The 15188-nt window shown below is 34.0% G+C and overlaps 3 protein-coding genes across 4 annotated transcripts; 1 reads left to right on the top strand and 2 right to left on the bottom strand.

Moving 5' to 3' along the window:
- The first annotated feature begins 2272 nt into the window (after nucleotides 1-2272).
- LOC107412178 (mitochondrial import inner membrane translocase subunit TIM23-3) lies at nucleotides 2273-3425 on the top strand. Its single transcript, XM_048468525.2, has one exon. It carries the CDS (start codon nucleotides 2539-2541, stop codon nucleotides 3094-3096), a length of 558 nt encoding a protein of 185 aa, XP_048324482.1. The 5' UTR covers nucleotides 2273-2538; the 3' UTR covers nucleotides 3097-3425.
- A 1035-nt stretch (nucleotides 3426-4460) lies between these two features.
- Nucleotides 4461-11088, bottom strand: LOC107412233 (multisubstrate pseudouridine synthase 7). 2 transcript variants are annotated; one of them, XM_016019958.4, is made up of 20 exons: nucleotides 10835-11087; nucleotides 10167-10245; nucleotides 9835-10032; nucleotides 9173-9387; nucleotides 8977-9049; nucleotides 8799-8855; nucleotides 8464-8543; nucleotides 8316-8378; nucleotides 8128-8215; nucleotides 7784-7886; nucleotides 7553-7656; nucleotides 7235-7308; nucleotides 6870-6934; nucleotides 6537-6715; nucleotides 6014-6081; nucleotides 5850-5910; nucleotides 5561-5598; nucleotides 5384-5452; nucleotides 4909-5260; nucleotides 4461-4722 (listed from the first exon to the last, which is right to left on the bottom strand). In XM_016019958.4, exons 1-20 carry the CDS (start codon nucleotides 11023-11025, stop codon nucleotides 4693-4695), a joined length of 2187 nt encoding a protein of 728 aa, XP_015875444.2. In that variant the 5' UTR covers nucleotides 11026-11087; the 3' UTR covers nucleotides 4461-4692. The 2 variants fall into 2 exon arrangements, with proteins under 2 accessions (XP_015875444.2, XP_015875445.2); XM_016019959.4 differs by lacking the exons at nucleotides 7553-7656; nucleotides 7784-7886 and having other exon boundaries at nucleotides 10835-11088.
- Nucleotides 11089-11199: 111 nt separating this feature from the next.
- LOC112488963 (copper-transporting ATPase RAN1-like) lies at nucleotides 11200-14026 on the bottom strand. The gene is made up of 5 exons (XM_060812157.1): nucleotides 13599-14026; nucleotides 13027-13352; nucleotides 11986-12044; nucleotides 11805-11901; nucleotides 11200-11229 (listed from the first exon to the last, which is right to left on the bottom strand). Exons 1-5 carry the CDS (start codon nucleotides 13942-13944, stop codon nucleotides 11200-11202), a joined length of 858 nt encoding a protein of 285 aa, XP_060668140.1. The 5' UTR covers nucleotides 13945-14026.
- Nucleotides 14027-15188: the final 1162 nt, after the last annotated feature.

The following is a 15188-nucleotide window of genomic DNA, read 5'->3' as shown; positions in this document are numbered from 1 at the left end:
GATTTCTTGCTACTTTAGTATGCACTTTTCTTCATCATCTTCTTCTAAAACAATTGCAATTACACAAAGAAAGTTGAAAGGAGCAAAGAAGATTTACTTAAATTTTTAATTTTTTAATTTTTTATTTTTTCCTTTTCAAAGTGCACCAAGCATATTAGGAAACCAATAATTTATACAGACAGCTAGCATTTTCTGTGTCCTTCACTTTCAGGGTTCAAAAAAGAGTGAACAAAACGGATATGTAAAAATCTCCTCCAAAAAATTGGATGTAAAACTAATTATAGGCCTTAGAGTTACAACTTACAAGTGAGTAAATGACAAAGAGTAGGTGATTTTTGTTGTATATGGTAAGCCATCATTTTGCAATTTTATTGACAATCAATGTTATCTCTTTTTCTTTCCATTGTTCAACAATCAATTTGGTCTCATGCCTACATAATTGTAAAAATAATTAAACTATAAATGTTAGCTTGAGTCGGTTGAGGAAAATCAACCACACCAAAGCACTCATCATTCGTAGTTAATTTGGGTGTCTTTCACAAAGCTTGACAAGTTGACCCCATTATTTTAAACTTGAAAAAAGAGAGGTCCATCTTTCTTCTTCTCTAGTTGTCCTTAATATGACAGTCAAGCATAGTGAAAAAACTATTGTTTTCTTCAATTTGAATATCACAACACCCAACATAATAATAATAATACTTTTATTTTCTACCAAATATAGTAGATGATTGTTCTTTTCTTTTTTTTAAAAAAATCCCAAAAAGGAAAAAAGAAAAAAAAAAGACTATGGTTAAGTAAAAAGGTGTGAGTGGGGTAAAGATGTTGAATGGTCCATGAAGAAGAATATGTAGCACATTATTCACCAACTTGCAATGAGTTGTTGAAAGGGATGTGTCATAACCCTCTATTTATACCTGGCAATTCGGGTTGGTGGTTCGTGTTCGTGTCAATTCGTTTAATAATCGTGTCAAAAATGCCTAACCCGAACACGACCCATTTATTAATCGTGTCAGATACCTAAAACACTAACTCGACCTGTTTATAAACAGGTCAACACGACACGACCCGTTTAACACGATTATTTTAACGGGTCGTGTTGACCTATTAACCCGTTAACCTGAAATTGACCTATTAACCCGAAAACTAACCTATTAACCCGTTAACCCGAAAATTAACCTATTAACCCGAATTTTTTTTTTATTTTTTTTAATTTTTATGTTTTTGTTTTATTAAAGATGTATTTTTTATTTTTAAAAAATTAGTAATAGAAAATTATTTTTATAAAATTTTTAATTTATAATATTTTTTAGTTATTAAATATTATATTAGTGATAAAATATTAATTTAAAATTAAATTTAAATGGGTTGTAATAGGTATATAATCGTGTCGGGTTGAAACTGACACGTTTAATAAATGGGTCGTAACGGGTCAATTTCGAGTTAAACAGGTCAACCCGAAAATGACACGATTAATAATCGTGTTAAACGGGTTGACCCGATTATGACCCGAAACCATTTATAATAAACCCAAACTCATTTATTCCGTGTCGTTTTCGAGTCGTGTCGCCGTGTCATGATCCAAATTGCCGGGTCTACTCTATTGTTTAAAACACTAGTACATTGCTCCTCAATGTTCATCCTTCCTGCCATTGTTTTTATTTTCCAACCAAAATCATATCCCTCTCTCTCTCTCTTTCTCTCTACTGTATATGTCGCCACTCTGAAGGTGTATTTATTCTTCTTAATTCACTCCAATTAAAATACACACCCTTACTTTAAATTGTCATCTCCGGAATTGGGCTTGGTTGGCTGGAAACCGAGCCCTAGTCCAATCTTGTCCGTCCTTAGGCCTTCATTGACCCATATGAGATTGGGGTTGGAAATGGATCCTGGAACTCATTATGGAATTCGTTCACTATTTTTTTATTTTTTTTATTTTTTTGTTTTGCTGAGAATTGGCTTCATATTTCAAAATAATAATAATAATAATAAAATTTACAAACCATGGAATTTCATAATTTGTTCTTTTGATGAATGAATTTTATAATTTGTTAGTATTTCATGGAGAATTTATTGATATAAATTAATAGGGAGATTTATTTCAATTTTTTATTTTTTTATTTTTTTAATTGAAATGGAGAGAGATTCAAAATGGGTCATTGTCTACGGAAGGAAAAAAAAAAAAAAAAAAAAAGATTATATTTTCAAAATCTTAAATATGTAAGCCCAAAAAAAATCTTAAATATGTAAGCCCAAAAAATCTTGATTCCATTTTTCATTTTAATTTTCTGTTTTGGGCAAGAAAAGAATCTTCCATTTGCAACAAAAGAATCCAAAAAGGCCAAGTCAGCCACCTAAAACCCCTTCCGGTCTCCTTCCTCGCGTTAAACCCTACGCCCCAGAGGTTTCTCAACAGACGAAACTTCCCAGCCCCTAAAGCCCAAACTCTCTCTCTCTGTCTCTCTCTTTCTCTTTCTCTTTCTCTTTCTCTTTCTTTTTATTTATTTATTTATTTTTCTAGAACTCAGCTCTACTGAAATGGCGGATTCCACAAATTACAACAACAACGACCAGAAAAAGACCAGGCTTTACAATCCCTACCAGGATCTTCAAGTTCCAATCCGAAATCTCTATAATCTTCCAACAGCCCATGAACACGTATTCATCGAGGAGGCCACCAAGCCCCACCGATCTTGGGGCGAGAACCTCTGCTACTACACCGGTTGTGGTTACTTTTCCGGTGCGATCATCGGCGGAGCAAAGGGCTCCATCGAAGGCCTCAAGTCCGCCGAGCCCGGCGACACTCTCAAACTCCGTGTCAATCGGGTTCTCAACTCCGGAGGTCACATGGGTCGGAGTTTCGGGAACTCCCTCGGCGTTCTTGGATTGATTTTTGCTGGTTTGGAAAGTGGGGTTAATCATTTCAGGGGTCGCGAAGACTTGTTGAATACTATTGTGGCCGGCTTAGGAACCGGTGCGCTTTACAAGGCTGCGTCTGGACCCAGATCGGCTGCGATCGCCGGAGCTATCGGAGGGATTGCGGCGGCTGCTGCGGTTGCTGGGAAGCAGGCGGTGAAGAGATATGTGCCGATTTAGGGGAGGGTTTTGGTGAACTTTGTTAAGCTGGTTTTTAGTGGATGAGAAATTTCTTGGGTAGAAGAAAAATGGGTTTGAATGTTTTACATTTTTTTTTCTTTTTTTTCTTTTTTTTTTTTTCAACATTGTTGTAGGCAATTTATTGGATTGGGTAATAAATTTGATGGTTAGTGTCATTATTTATGCTCAAATCTATTAACTTGGCCTTTTCGTTTGATAATATTGAGTTATATATGTATTCTCTTGTTCCAGCCATTGTGTATGTTGTCCCAGCCATTGTGTATGATCAATCTGCATCAAAGTTCTGAATTATTATTTCTTTTTTTTTTTTTTTTTTTTTTTTTTTTTGGTATGTTGTAAACAAATGTGATGTTTAGAATTGAGAAAACTAACGAAAGAATTAGATTGATAAATTAAGCACTTAGCTGCTTTGACAGAGCAAATTACTGAAAATAAAAATGATAACTTTTGTGGCTAGTAGTAGCATATCGTATAAAACTAAAGTGTAGATGTAGAAAATATGTTTCTTTATACAACTAGTTAAGGTTCAGAACGAGCTGCAAGTAGTTTTCCATTTGCATCAAATTATAATCTTTTTTTTTTTTTTAATGCAACTGTCCAATATAATAAATTAGTTTTATTAAAAATAAATACTGAAGAGTGACTATAATCTTATACGTAATATGACATTTCTCAGCTCCGTGGAAATCTATAATTTTTCTCAACGTTTCCACACTTTAAACATGGTGTAAAAGTATAGAAATGCATTTCTTGCAGAGAACCATTCTTTTCCTAGTTGGTTCTCATTGTCATTTTTTACTTTCCACGTTTGTTTTGCAACAAAATTACTAGGATCAGAAAACATCAAATTTTGTTTTATAATGAGCGTGGGCAAATTTTTGAATAAGGATGTTAGTTCACCGTCTGAGAGAGTGTTCCTGGTCAAGTTTCTGTTGGTTTCTCATGACATGTCCCTTCACTTATGTCTATGAAACAGGAGAAAAAGAACCCTGCTAAAAAGTCAGATGGGCCTTAAATAGACTAAAAAAACCGATCCAAATTTTTGGACGTTAAAAAATCATGTCAGATTTCGTTTTGCGTTCTTTGGATGATACTATCCTACAACAGCGTTAGGGTCCATTATATAAAAAAATTTTGCCATAGAGCTTGTTCTAGTGAGAGAAATTTTTATTAAAATGCTAATAAATATTTGATTATTAATTTCAAAAATATTTTTTTTGTTTATTTATTTTTTTTAACTTCTCCCATAAGTTCAATGTAAAGCTTTTTTGGAAAGGCCGAAAATTTTGACTTCTCCATATTGGTTTCAAATTTTTTTTTTTTTTTTAACAAGCACATATTGATTTGTAGCCAAATATCTATTTTTTAAAACAAAAAGCTTATGACAATCAAAAAATCTTATTACAAAATTTTCAGAGGCAAAATTCTTAGTAATATCCATTACAAGTTAACTTTATACGCACCTTTGCTCATCCTTCGAAGTTCCTTGGTACATCAGAGCATAGGAATCATGTTGAATTACCATTCCTATACCATAGCATGTCCTCATGCCGTGAACCTCAAGAACCAAAATTCTCACTGGTTTAACGTTTTGTGAAATGCAACCTGCAGCAACAATTGACAGATTGAATGAAAGACATACAGATTGACACAGACCTTGGAACATATATGCATACAATGTAAGAATCTAGTGATACAGCAAGACTGATAATAGGTTAGTTCATGGTGAGCTTAAATATTTGTGAACAAGCATACTGGTGAAATAAGAGAACATATAGAAGAAGTACATACAGAGGTTGATGTCTTCAGCAGCTCTCTGATGGCCATTGTCGCATAACAAGAAGCAGGCAGAGTAAAGATCAACTTGAGAGCCTTCTGGGCTTCTTGAGAACTAGTGCTACGTGTAGATTCAACTTGTGGTAACCCTACTTTTTTCTCTCCCTCCACATTATCATTATCATCTGTTCGAAGCTCTATATCACTGACAGAATGTTCTGACTCTTTTATGCAATTAGATAAATTTCCGTCTCCATTTCCATTTGCTGGATCCTTGTTAGCTTGTTTAGCAGGTTTAGATTTAGCAATAATGTCTAAATCAGTTTCTGCCAATGGTTTGGTACCATCAGTATACGTGAGTAATTCCCTACACCAATAGAGAAGGAAATAATCAGTGTTCAGTGATAATTCCCAGACAAAATAATATATTTTCTTTTCAAAAAATAAAAAAAATAAAAAAAAAAAAATCCAAAGAAAAGCAAAAACACACCACTCGTAGTCAAGTGGCTTTTGGAAGACCCGCCTATAGCTTCCAGTCATACTTGTAATTGAGAATTCCCTAAAAACACCAACATGTACCTTTGAATCAGAACACTGAACAAGAGATGTCAAAATAAACTGAGCACTGAACACTGAACACCAATTTGAGAAGCATTTGGTAACATACTTGACATTATGTACACTTTCCGTCAAGCTGATTCCATCCTGAATAGAATAAGTAAATAACAATCAAGAGAGTGAAAAAGGGATCTTACCAAAATATTGACAATTACAAAAGAGAAAAGGCACTAAGCTAAAGGGAAAAGAGGCTACATCACGTTTTACAGGTGATTGAGACCATGTGGAGGCATTTTATTTATGCTGACTTAGGATTTCATCTTTAATTTCATTTTGGGATACAGAAAGAAATCAGCAAAGCTTCAATATAGAGTACAATGATCACAAGAATAACAAACCTTCTTTGCCAGATCATGATAAACTTCAGCTATGTCATTTGCAGGAAAAATTACCCTTGAACTGTCAAACAACAAACAATAGTCTTAAAGAAGAACAAAACCTAATCAAATTCAGGGGTGCAATAAACACAAAACTAGATGAGACAACATTGTTAGTTCTTTACCCAGGCAAAGGAAGAACAACATCATCAATAGTATAACCTCCATTAAGGATATCTTCTGCACTTACAGCCTGCAAAATGGTAGGAAGGTACATTAATATTCTCAGACAAATAAAAGCTTCCTGCACTTAAATTTTTTATGTACCTGAAAAACAACAGGAAATTACCCTAAATAAATGATGCATGGTGAAGGTAGGATTTGAGAGAAGATAATTTTATGTCAAAATTCTTCAAATTTAGCAAGGTTTTTTTTCATAATTAACAGGAAAAAAAAAAAAAAAAAGTATTTTGATTCAATACTTTTCAAGCAAGCAGAGAGAAAGTAAAAGAAAATTTCGAGACTACAAGTATAGTATATTGGGATGAAGGTGCAATGCATTAAAGAGACCAAGGATTTTCGTCCACTGCCACTGCAGTGACTTTGTGGTGGTTATGGATGCTGTACCAGAATAAAAATCCTTTAGGGAAAAGGTTACCACGAGGATGGGTACTACAGTAGTATATGAGTTTAAACGGAACAACAAACCTTTACAAGATTAGTCCTTTCATTGGGAATATCTGTAGTAGAGATTTCATCCAAATCATGAGAATCAAATGCATCATTGCAGTCTTCATCTTCATATTCAGCATTAACAACCTCTCTCACCTTCTCAGTGTCATTTTCTTTACAATATACCAAGTCTCCCAACACAACTTTGTCAGTTCCTGTCATATGCTAGATTAATATAGGAAATCTTTTGTGGTACCCATATACAGTTACAAAAAGTTATTGATGATCATGAGAAAAATGATGCATAAATTATGTATGTAGACTTATCCAGATGTTGTCTCTCACTGGGGGGCAGGGAAAGGAACATACCATATTTTTGCACTCTCATACTTGCTGCATGGTTCCATAAGTAGCTTTGATAGCTGTGTACATACCTGAAGAGGGGGAAATATCTTGGATAATGTACACACGAAACAGTTGTTATGAAAACTTTTTTACAGGTTGAGGCTAGACAATTGACATGCCTATTCATGAGTTTATCAGACATAATATATTGTTTGGGTACTAATTGAAAAAGGATGATTGAGGTTCCATTTGAAAAACAAACGCATTTCACAAGAACATGTCCATACACATAAGCATTCCCCATGGACCAACTAACTGGTACCTTCTCTTGAGGCATCATTTATGAAGTCAAGATAAAACAACCACTATCTGCTTTAACAATCACTTACATCATTCTCAAAGTCCTCGGTATAGTTTTCAGTGCCTGCAAGTAGTTCCCAGGACATTTCTTCAAACATTGAAGCTGCATGAGAAGAAAAATCCATAATTTTCAACATGAAGAACAAGCTGCAGTAATCTAGCTCCAGAACTATCGCATAGAGATATGATCATTAGGATCTATTACTGAAACTGACTAACAAAAACTATCAAGTGTAGCACATACAGCGGGAAAAGGATTATTCAACATAAGCAGCAAAAGCACTAAACATTGGCAAAAGCCCCACAAAGGGAAACTTTTGCAGGAGAAGATATGGTTGGTCACTTACTATAGACCTCTCGGCAACCAGATATCGAGGTAATTGCCTTAGTGTCCCTTCAATATCATTATTTTCCTTGTAATATTGGCGTGCATTTGTTATTTCATTTCTTTGTAATTAAAGATCAAGTTAAAGAAAACAAAAACTAAATTTTATATAATTGGTCAAAGCAATTTGCATCAACCAAATTAGAAGCAGTCAAACATATAAAAAGTAAATTTGAGAAACAATAAAGGATATCCCCTTCTCTTGGATCAAGAATCATACTGACAGCAGTTTTCCACTCTCCTCTTAGTAACGCGGCTCCAATAAGGAAAGTTGGCACAGAACCACTTCCAAAACGCTGAATTCATTACCATGCATGTCGCATGCCGATAACTTATATTAGTAACCATAAGACAAAATTTTTGTACATATAGGAATAGTGGCATATGTCTCTTAGGTTCAAAGAGAAAACACATGACACATACATGGACTGAAAGAGAGAAAAGAAGACAAAAGAAGAGAAAAGATGCACATAGAAATAGCAGAAACATGGGATATATTATATTTGCTAAAATGATAAGCTTCAATTAAGAAATTACTTGTAGACCGTAGTAGTTAATAAAACCCCCTAGCCCCAAGGCGCTTGCAGATGCTTTGATGGTATCTTCAGAATCGGCAACAACTCCTCTGAGAAAATATGCAAGTCCAATGAGTGCATACCATGAAACAATGAAGAATGAATTTTTTGGTGATGAATGGTAAGAGACATCTAGGGAAATACCCTCACCGCAATGTGATAGTAAATCTGTTTCCCAGAAGTTGTCCAAGGAGAAGTCCTTCCTCAACATAGCTGGACAAACATGCAGCTATTAGACAAGATTGCATTTAACAATAAATGTGAAGAAAATTTGTTACTAGAAACTCATCTGCATTACCAGAAGTCACCCACTTTGATACCGATCAACCTATCGTTAAGGGCAGCTAATCTATTGGCACGCAGCTTGAAAACTGTAACCTGTCACAAAAAGAACCGTGAGTTTGAGTTTAAGTATAGGTCCCCAAGTGAACCATTGGTTTTATGAGGCGAAAAAAAAAAAAAAAAAAAAAAAAGAGGGTAAATCATTTAAGAAGTCCAGTTCTTCTTCAGCAAAGCACTATGCTTAATACATTCATACTGATACTAAAATAATCATTATGATGTTCATGAAGTATGCAAATCAAACCAAAGTATAGACACATATTAAACACAAAATTGGTGAAAATGAATTACCCTTTGAGTTGAGACTGCACGCTTATCCTTCGTACCAGCAAACCCAAAAGATCTTGGCTGTCAAAAATAAATAATCATTCAATTTTAGAAAAAGATATTCATGAAGCATGAAAGCCAAGTCCAAAGATCTGCCCCATTACAGCTATTTAAATATTGCTCAAACACGGTACACATGTACCTTAATGCCAAGCATCTTTCCTATTAATCCTAATGCCTCCTGTGAATCCTTGTTCTCTTTGTAAAGATGAAACCTGAATATTTAAGTTGAGAGCAAATTTCAAACATAGCTTAAATAATATAATATGACAAAAAGCAATTGAAAGCAAGGTTTTGAAAATGATATTGAAACATTATAAGGGGCTGTGAGATGTTACCTAAGGAACTTGCCAGCCTTCCCTTGCCAGTCTTCTGAACCTCTGCTATCAAATGGTTTATCACCTCTTTCTTTCCGTTTTTTAGAGTTTCTGCCTCGGTTGCTCCAACCTCCAGAATTTAATCTCACACGGATGCACTTCGATGAAGCATCTGGCCCATCAACGGTATCAGTGACAAGGAACTTAAAGTTCTCCTTAAAAAAATTATGTATTGCCTGGAAGAACCAAAATTTTAATAACAAATGTTATAACAAATAACTTTTAAATACTGAGTTCACTATATTATGGACTTTACAGTCATCAAGTCTGGCTTGAAAATGAAAATTAAAACTAAAGTTGCAGGAAGCCAGGCTTGTAAAAAGATCATATTGGTTCAGTTTAATTCTGAATCTAATATTCCGAAGATAATATATGATTCTCTTCCACATTATGTTTATAACTTAATATATGTTCAAGACAACCCCTTTCATCAATCCACTTCCCAAAATTAAGCTATTATTCCAGTTGTTTTCGCCCTTTTGTTGTATTAACCAAGTTAAATATCTGATAGAAGACTCAAGTAAAAACTCAACTCAATCAATACCTTAAACCAAAAAAGTTTCAGTATCTAATATTAGACATGAAATAAAAAAAAATAATGAGACATGAAAATCAAAACTAACCGTTCGATGAGATTTATCAGAGTCAGGGGAAAGAACAATAGGTGAAATGCTATCTTTACCGCCAGAACAAATTTGATTGATAAAAGCTTCTAAACATCCAGCATCTGAATCACCAGCAAGGCATCTGAATGATTCAATTTCAGTAGTATAACTTTTGCTCACATTTTCATCTATCTCTGTTCCATTTTCCTCAATAGCCTGAATGCGTTGGGAGATTACATTGTCAACAAAAAAAAGAAAAAAAAAAAGAAATTAATAATATATTCAAAAATTGATCTCTAAAATATAAAAAATAAAATCCAGTTAAAAAAAAAAAAAAAAAACTTTACTACCTCTGGAGGTGCATCCAACGAGGACAAATGGACAACATTTCCATCCCAATCTACTTCGTTCACAATAAAATCAGAATATCTATTGCAATTGCCGCGGAAAAGGAGTTGAAAATTGAATCAAATAGAGTTAAATGACAGATCTAAATAGAAGTTCAATACATAACACAAACTTTAAGGGTAAAACTAAAAGTATTGACCCAAAACTTCATTCAAATGCCTTCTTTTAAAGTCTAAAAATCTGATGGTTTCAAATCAACTAATCCAATCAGTGTTCAGCTCATGAAAGTGAATAACATTTTTTTTTCTTCTTCTCCTGGTCTGTTCACTTACACAATGCATAAAAAGATGATAATAAATTCAAACAAATTCAAATTCAAATCTTTTCCAACTTTTTTCTCAGCACCCATTAAACACAGAAAATAAATCAAAATAATGCGTCTTCAAAGATATAATTGAAACCCAAAAAAGAATTCTTCCTTTCTATCTTTTCCATTTCGTACAATTTCAGGGCAACTTTGGTTGGGCATTCATAACCTTAACTTAAGCATTATCCACAAAACCAAACAGAAGCTGAACCAAAGATCACATTTTTTTCCCTTACATATAGCGTATTTGTGTGTGGAATATATGTATCTATATATATATATATATATTGTGTGGAAAAAAACCTCTGCTTTAAAATGCCTCGAAATCCAGGGAGCTGGGAAATATAGCAGAAGATGCCGACGTCCTTTTCATCAAGAGTTTTCATGAGCGTTAGTGTCTTAAAGGTTATTCTACTGGATTTGGTGGCGTTGTTGCAGAGCAAAAAGTAGGGTTTTAGAGCAGATAAGCACGATGATACATTCCTCTGCCACATTTGATTTTTGGGGGTTTTACAGTTTCATCCCAGAAACGCACCGTTTCCTAGTGGGATTCCTACTGCCTTATTTAGCCCGCCAACCATTTGTAAAAATTCAACATTTCCTTTTTTTTTTTTTTTTGGTAATATATATACACAGAAGCCGGCTATAATGAGGACCGACCGTATGGATTAAGGGGGCATTTGGTATGCCGGATAGGTCTGGATCGGATAGGATCAGATAGGATAATTAGTGCAGTACTATGTTTGGCATGGTTCCAGATTGAATGATGGACTAATTATACCATGTTTGGTGCCGAATCGGACTGGATAGTACTATTTTGTAATTATATTTTTAATTTAAAAAGAATAAAAATTTTAAAAGTTAAATTTATATAAAAAAAAAATTATTAGATGTAATTAAGATTGTACATTTATATATTTATATATTTATATATACATGCAAAATATGCAAAATTTGTTGTATACACCCACAAATAATATTAATATATAACTTTAGAAATAGCTTAAAATTAACTTAAAACATAGTATGCCATAAATAACAATTAATTAAAAATACATATATTTTAATGGTATGCATAAGACAATTGAATATTTTTTCAACCCATTAATTACATGAATATATTGTTTCCAAAACCAATTAAAATAAAATTTTAGTATGGTAAATCATAAATAACAATTATTCACAAATAAAGAAATAATTAACAGTATATATAATTAAGAACTTGTTGATAATATAAGAATATCCATATCCAATTTATACGTATATATATGACAACTACTGAGATAGAGAACATAAGGGCAAAAACAAAATGATTTCCATTTACAGGAAGCCAGTCTGTTGGGTAGGCTCCAAGTGCTCCAGCGGCATACCTACAAACAGTTTTCAATGACATAAAATTGAAATAAGGCATTTAATACTAGCCAAAATCCATAAATAAATCGTTTTGAACATACCAACCCAACAATGTCAACAATGCCATGGTAACATCTGTAGGTACAAAGATGCTGGCAATCTGCAAGTCACAAATATGCTTAAGATATGTCACAAGAATTAATCCACCAGCAAAGACAGGGCAATACAATAAAAGAGAATGGAATCTAAGTCAAAATAACATAACAATAAGAAATCCAATCATGGAATAATTTGCATGATATGCCTCTTAAGAGGAAAGATATAACTGATCATTTGAAGATTGTTCATGAGAAGGGGTGGTGAGAAGCATGGCAATGATAACATCAACTACTAAGGTGTAAGCAAGACTAATGGACAAGGAAGCATAAGAGATCCTACCTACAACAACGTTCTGTCCGCTAACATTTGATGCAATGAAACATTTCTCAAGGTCTGCACATGATGAAATCCTAAACTAGGTCCTAATAGCACTTTCCCAATAAATTTAACTTGAATATTAGTTTATATTGAGGAGATGAGATAGTATAGTGACATGCATTATGAACCTTAAGGAATGAATATATATTGCTGAAGTAGTGAAAGCATATTTTGCAATCATAAGTTCACATTGTTGAGCCAATAAATTCATAGCTGGTACAATAAATGTTAAACGCAATAGATTTCCAGCAACAGACAAAAAGATATTTCCAAAATAAATTTCAAAGTATATCAATATGTATTATGAAATTTAGTGAAAATACAACTCACATGGAACTTAAAATTCATTCATTATTGTTGAATTATCAGTATTCCCAAAAAGCTCAAGCTATTTGAATATATTCTATATTCTTAACACACACACACACACACACACACACAACAAAAAAAAAATAATAAAATGTGGGCCTGCCCCTTTTTTGGGCACAAACTGGGTGTTACACGTTTATTTTGAATTGATTAATAGGGAAGTCTGAAGATTCAAAACTGAAGCATATAAATCTCTAACTCTTCTACCATGTTGAATTGAATTACTATGATTCCCAAAAAGCTTGAGCAAGGAAGTGGATCAACTATATATTTATATTCTTAATAATAATACTTACAAAATCAACAAACTTCTGAATGGGAGCTTTGGACATTTGGGCCGTCTCAACCAAACTTATTATCTGACTCAACACCGCATCGGAACCAACTCTAGTAGCTTGTATGTGAAGAGCACCATGTAAATTTATTGTGCCCCCAATAACCGATGAACCGACTTCCTTCAGGACAGGTATAGATTCACCAGTCACCATACTCTCATTGACATAACTCGACCCCCACACAACAGTACCATCAGCAGGAACTTTGGCACCAGGAAGAACTTTCAGTGTATCACCAAGCTGAATTAGCAATGCATCAATTTCCCTTTCTCCAATACATCTCCTATCTAGTAATTAATACATCTCCGATTTAACACATATATATATATATATATATATTAGGCACTTAACCAGAATATTTGAATTTCATTTCTAAAAATAATTTGGACCATTAATTAAAAAAATAAATGAAAAAATTTGTAACAAAAATTAATAATTTTGCTAATTTCAATAAAACATTTAACTTTCAACATTATGTGGTTAAAGTACCAAATCAAGTACAGATGAAAACTACATAAAACAAAACCACATACCTTTCCCCTTGATAATCAGCATTGTTGTTGCTGGTGCAAGTTCTACCAATTTCTTGATGGCATCTGATGTTTTCCCTTTTGCCAAACATTCCAAATACTTCCCCAAAAGTTCAAATGTTATCAGCATTGCACTTGTTTCAAAGTATGTAGGAGACCAAAACCCAGTGAAAGCACCATATAGAAGAGCGCAAACAGAGTAGAAGTAAGATGCTAAAGTTCCCAATGCAACCAAAACATCCATGTTAGTTGAACCATTTCGTAGGGCTCTGCCAGCTGCAATGTAGAAGCGCTTCCCAACACCAAATTGAACAAGAGTAACCAATGCCCACTTCAACCAATCACCCATTTGGAAGGGTCCGCATTGCCAGAGAAGCAAGGAATACACCAATGGTATGTGAGGACAAACTACTCGAATGAGAAAGACAGGAATCTGAAGCCAATTCAAAATTTTCAGTAACCAATTTCAAAAGTTAGGACAATAAATTTTAGTAACAAATTAGGTGTAAATTATTGGTGGGTAACTAACATGGATGTTTTGATTCTAGATCGAAGGAGAAGAAGAACGAAGAAGAAGAAGAAGAAGAAGAAGAAGAAGAAGAAGAAATTTTTTTCTACAGTTTTGTACTACCAAATTGAAGAAGAAGAAGAAATAAAATGGCAAAAAAAAAAAAAACAATGCCAGATCGAAGGAGAAGAAGAACGAAGACGAAGAAATTTTTTTCTACAGATTTGTACTACCAGATCGAAAATAAAATTGCAGAAAAAAACAAATTGCCAGATCGAAGAACAAGACAAACGAAGAAGAGGAATATGGCAGGAAGGAAATAAATGAAAAACGAAGAAGAAGAAGAACAATGTAGATGAAGAAGAAGAAGAAGGAGAACAGAGAAGAAGAAGAAGAAAAAGTCTTTTCTATGGCAGATCAAAGAAGAGGAACATGGGTAGATCTAAGCCCCAGAAAAGAAATAAACTGAAAAATGAAGAAGAAGAAGGCAAACTCACAAATTCAAGAAGAAGAACACTACCACGAGCTTGATCTGGGCAGAGGCACGCGAGAGACACCAGCAAAGCCTTCAATGAGCTTCGGACAGAAACTTGACCCAGGGAGAAGGACGGGTCAGCTTAATCCTTCTCTAGCGGGATTATTTTACTGTAGCGGTTAAGTTATCCGCTTCTTATTTGCTCCTACCAAACAACGGATTAGGACATAATCCTGTCCAATCCGGTGAAACAAACACGCCCTAAATGAGGATAAAAAATGTACTAAAACTGGAAACTGTTGGATTTTTATATTTGGAATGAACGGCCTAGATTCAAACTTCTTTCACATGTGGATTTTTGCCTCTCCCCTTCCCATTCACACCTTCCTCTTTTCTTCTCCTCCGCATCCACACATCCATCCACCCATTCCAGCAACAATGAGCAACCACCTAGCTCGCACGCAAGCCATACCAGCCCCACTGTTTTTTGTCTTCAAATTCCATTGGCCAGAAAAATTTTTCCCAATTTTTTGACTGGAAAAATTTTCCCAACTTTTTGTCTTCACTACTAAATACATGAGTGAAGTTCTCAAATAAAATTTTCCCAGTG

The sequence above is a fragment of the Ziziphus jujuba genome, chromosome 10 (assembly GCF_031755915.1).
Source record: "Ziziphus jujuba cultivar Dongzao chromosome 10, ASM3175591v1".
Classification (NCBI taxonomy): domain Eukaryota; kingdom Viridiplantae; phylum Streptophyta; class Magnoliopsida; order Rosales; family Rhamnaceae; genus Ziziphus; species Ziziphus jujuba.
Note: the sequence above shows the minus strand (reverse complement) of the source record. Positions and strands in the feature narration are given on the sequence as shown.

What these genes read in the sequence shown, in the direction of transcription:
- LOC107412233 (XM_016019958.4), bottom strand. Translation starts at nt 11,025, where the DNA reads ATGTGGCAGAGGAATGTATCATCGTGCTTATCTGCTCTAAAACCCTAC. An exon ending in CCGAGGACTTTGAGAATGAT is followed by an intron (nt 6,935 to 7,234) that starts GTAAGTGATTGT and finishes CCCCCTCTTCAG; the next exon opens with GTATGTACACAGCTATCAAA. An exon ending in ATCATGATCTGGCAAAGAAG is followed by an intron (nt 5,599 to 5,849) that starts GTTTGTTATTCT and finishes TATTCTATTCAG; the next exon opens with GATGGAATCAGCTTGACGGA.
- LOC107412178 (XM_048468525.2), top strand. Translation starts at nt 2,539, where the DNA reads ATGGCGGATTCCACAAATTACAACAACAACGACCAGAAAAAGACCAGG.
- LOC112488963 (XM_060812157.1), bottom strand. Translation starts at nt 13,944, where the DNA reads ATGGGTGATTGGTTGAAGTGGGCATTGGTTACTCTTGTTCAATTTGGT. An exon ending in TTCAGAAGTTTGTTGATTTT is followed by an intron (nt 12,045 to 13,026) that starts GTAAGTATTATT and finishes TGTGACTTGCAG; the next exon opens with ATTGCCAGCATCTTTGTACC. An exon ending in TTGTTGACATTGTTGGGTTG is followed by an intron (nt 11,902 to 11,985) that starts GTATGTTCAAAA and finishes AACTGTTTGTAG; the next exon opens with GTATGCCGCTGGAGCACTTG.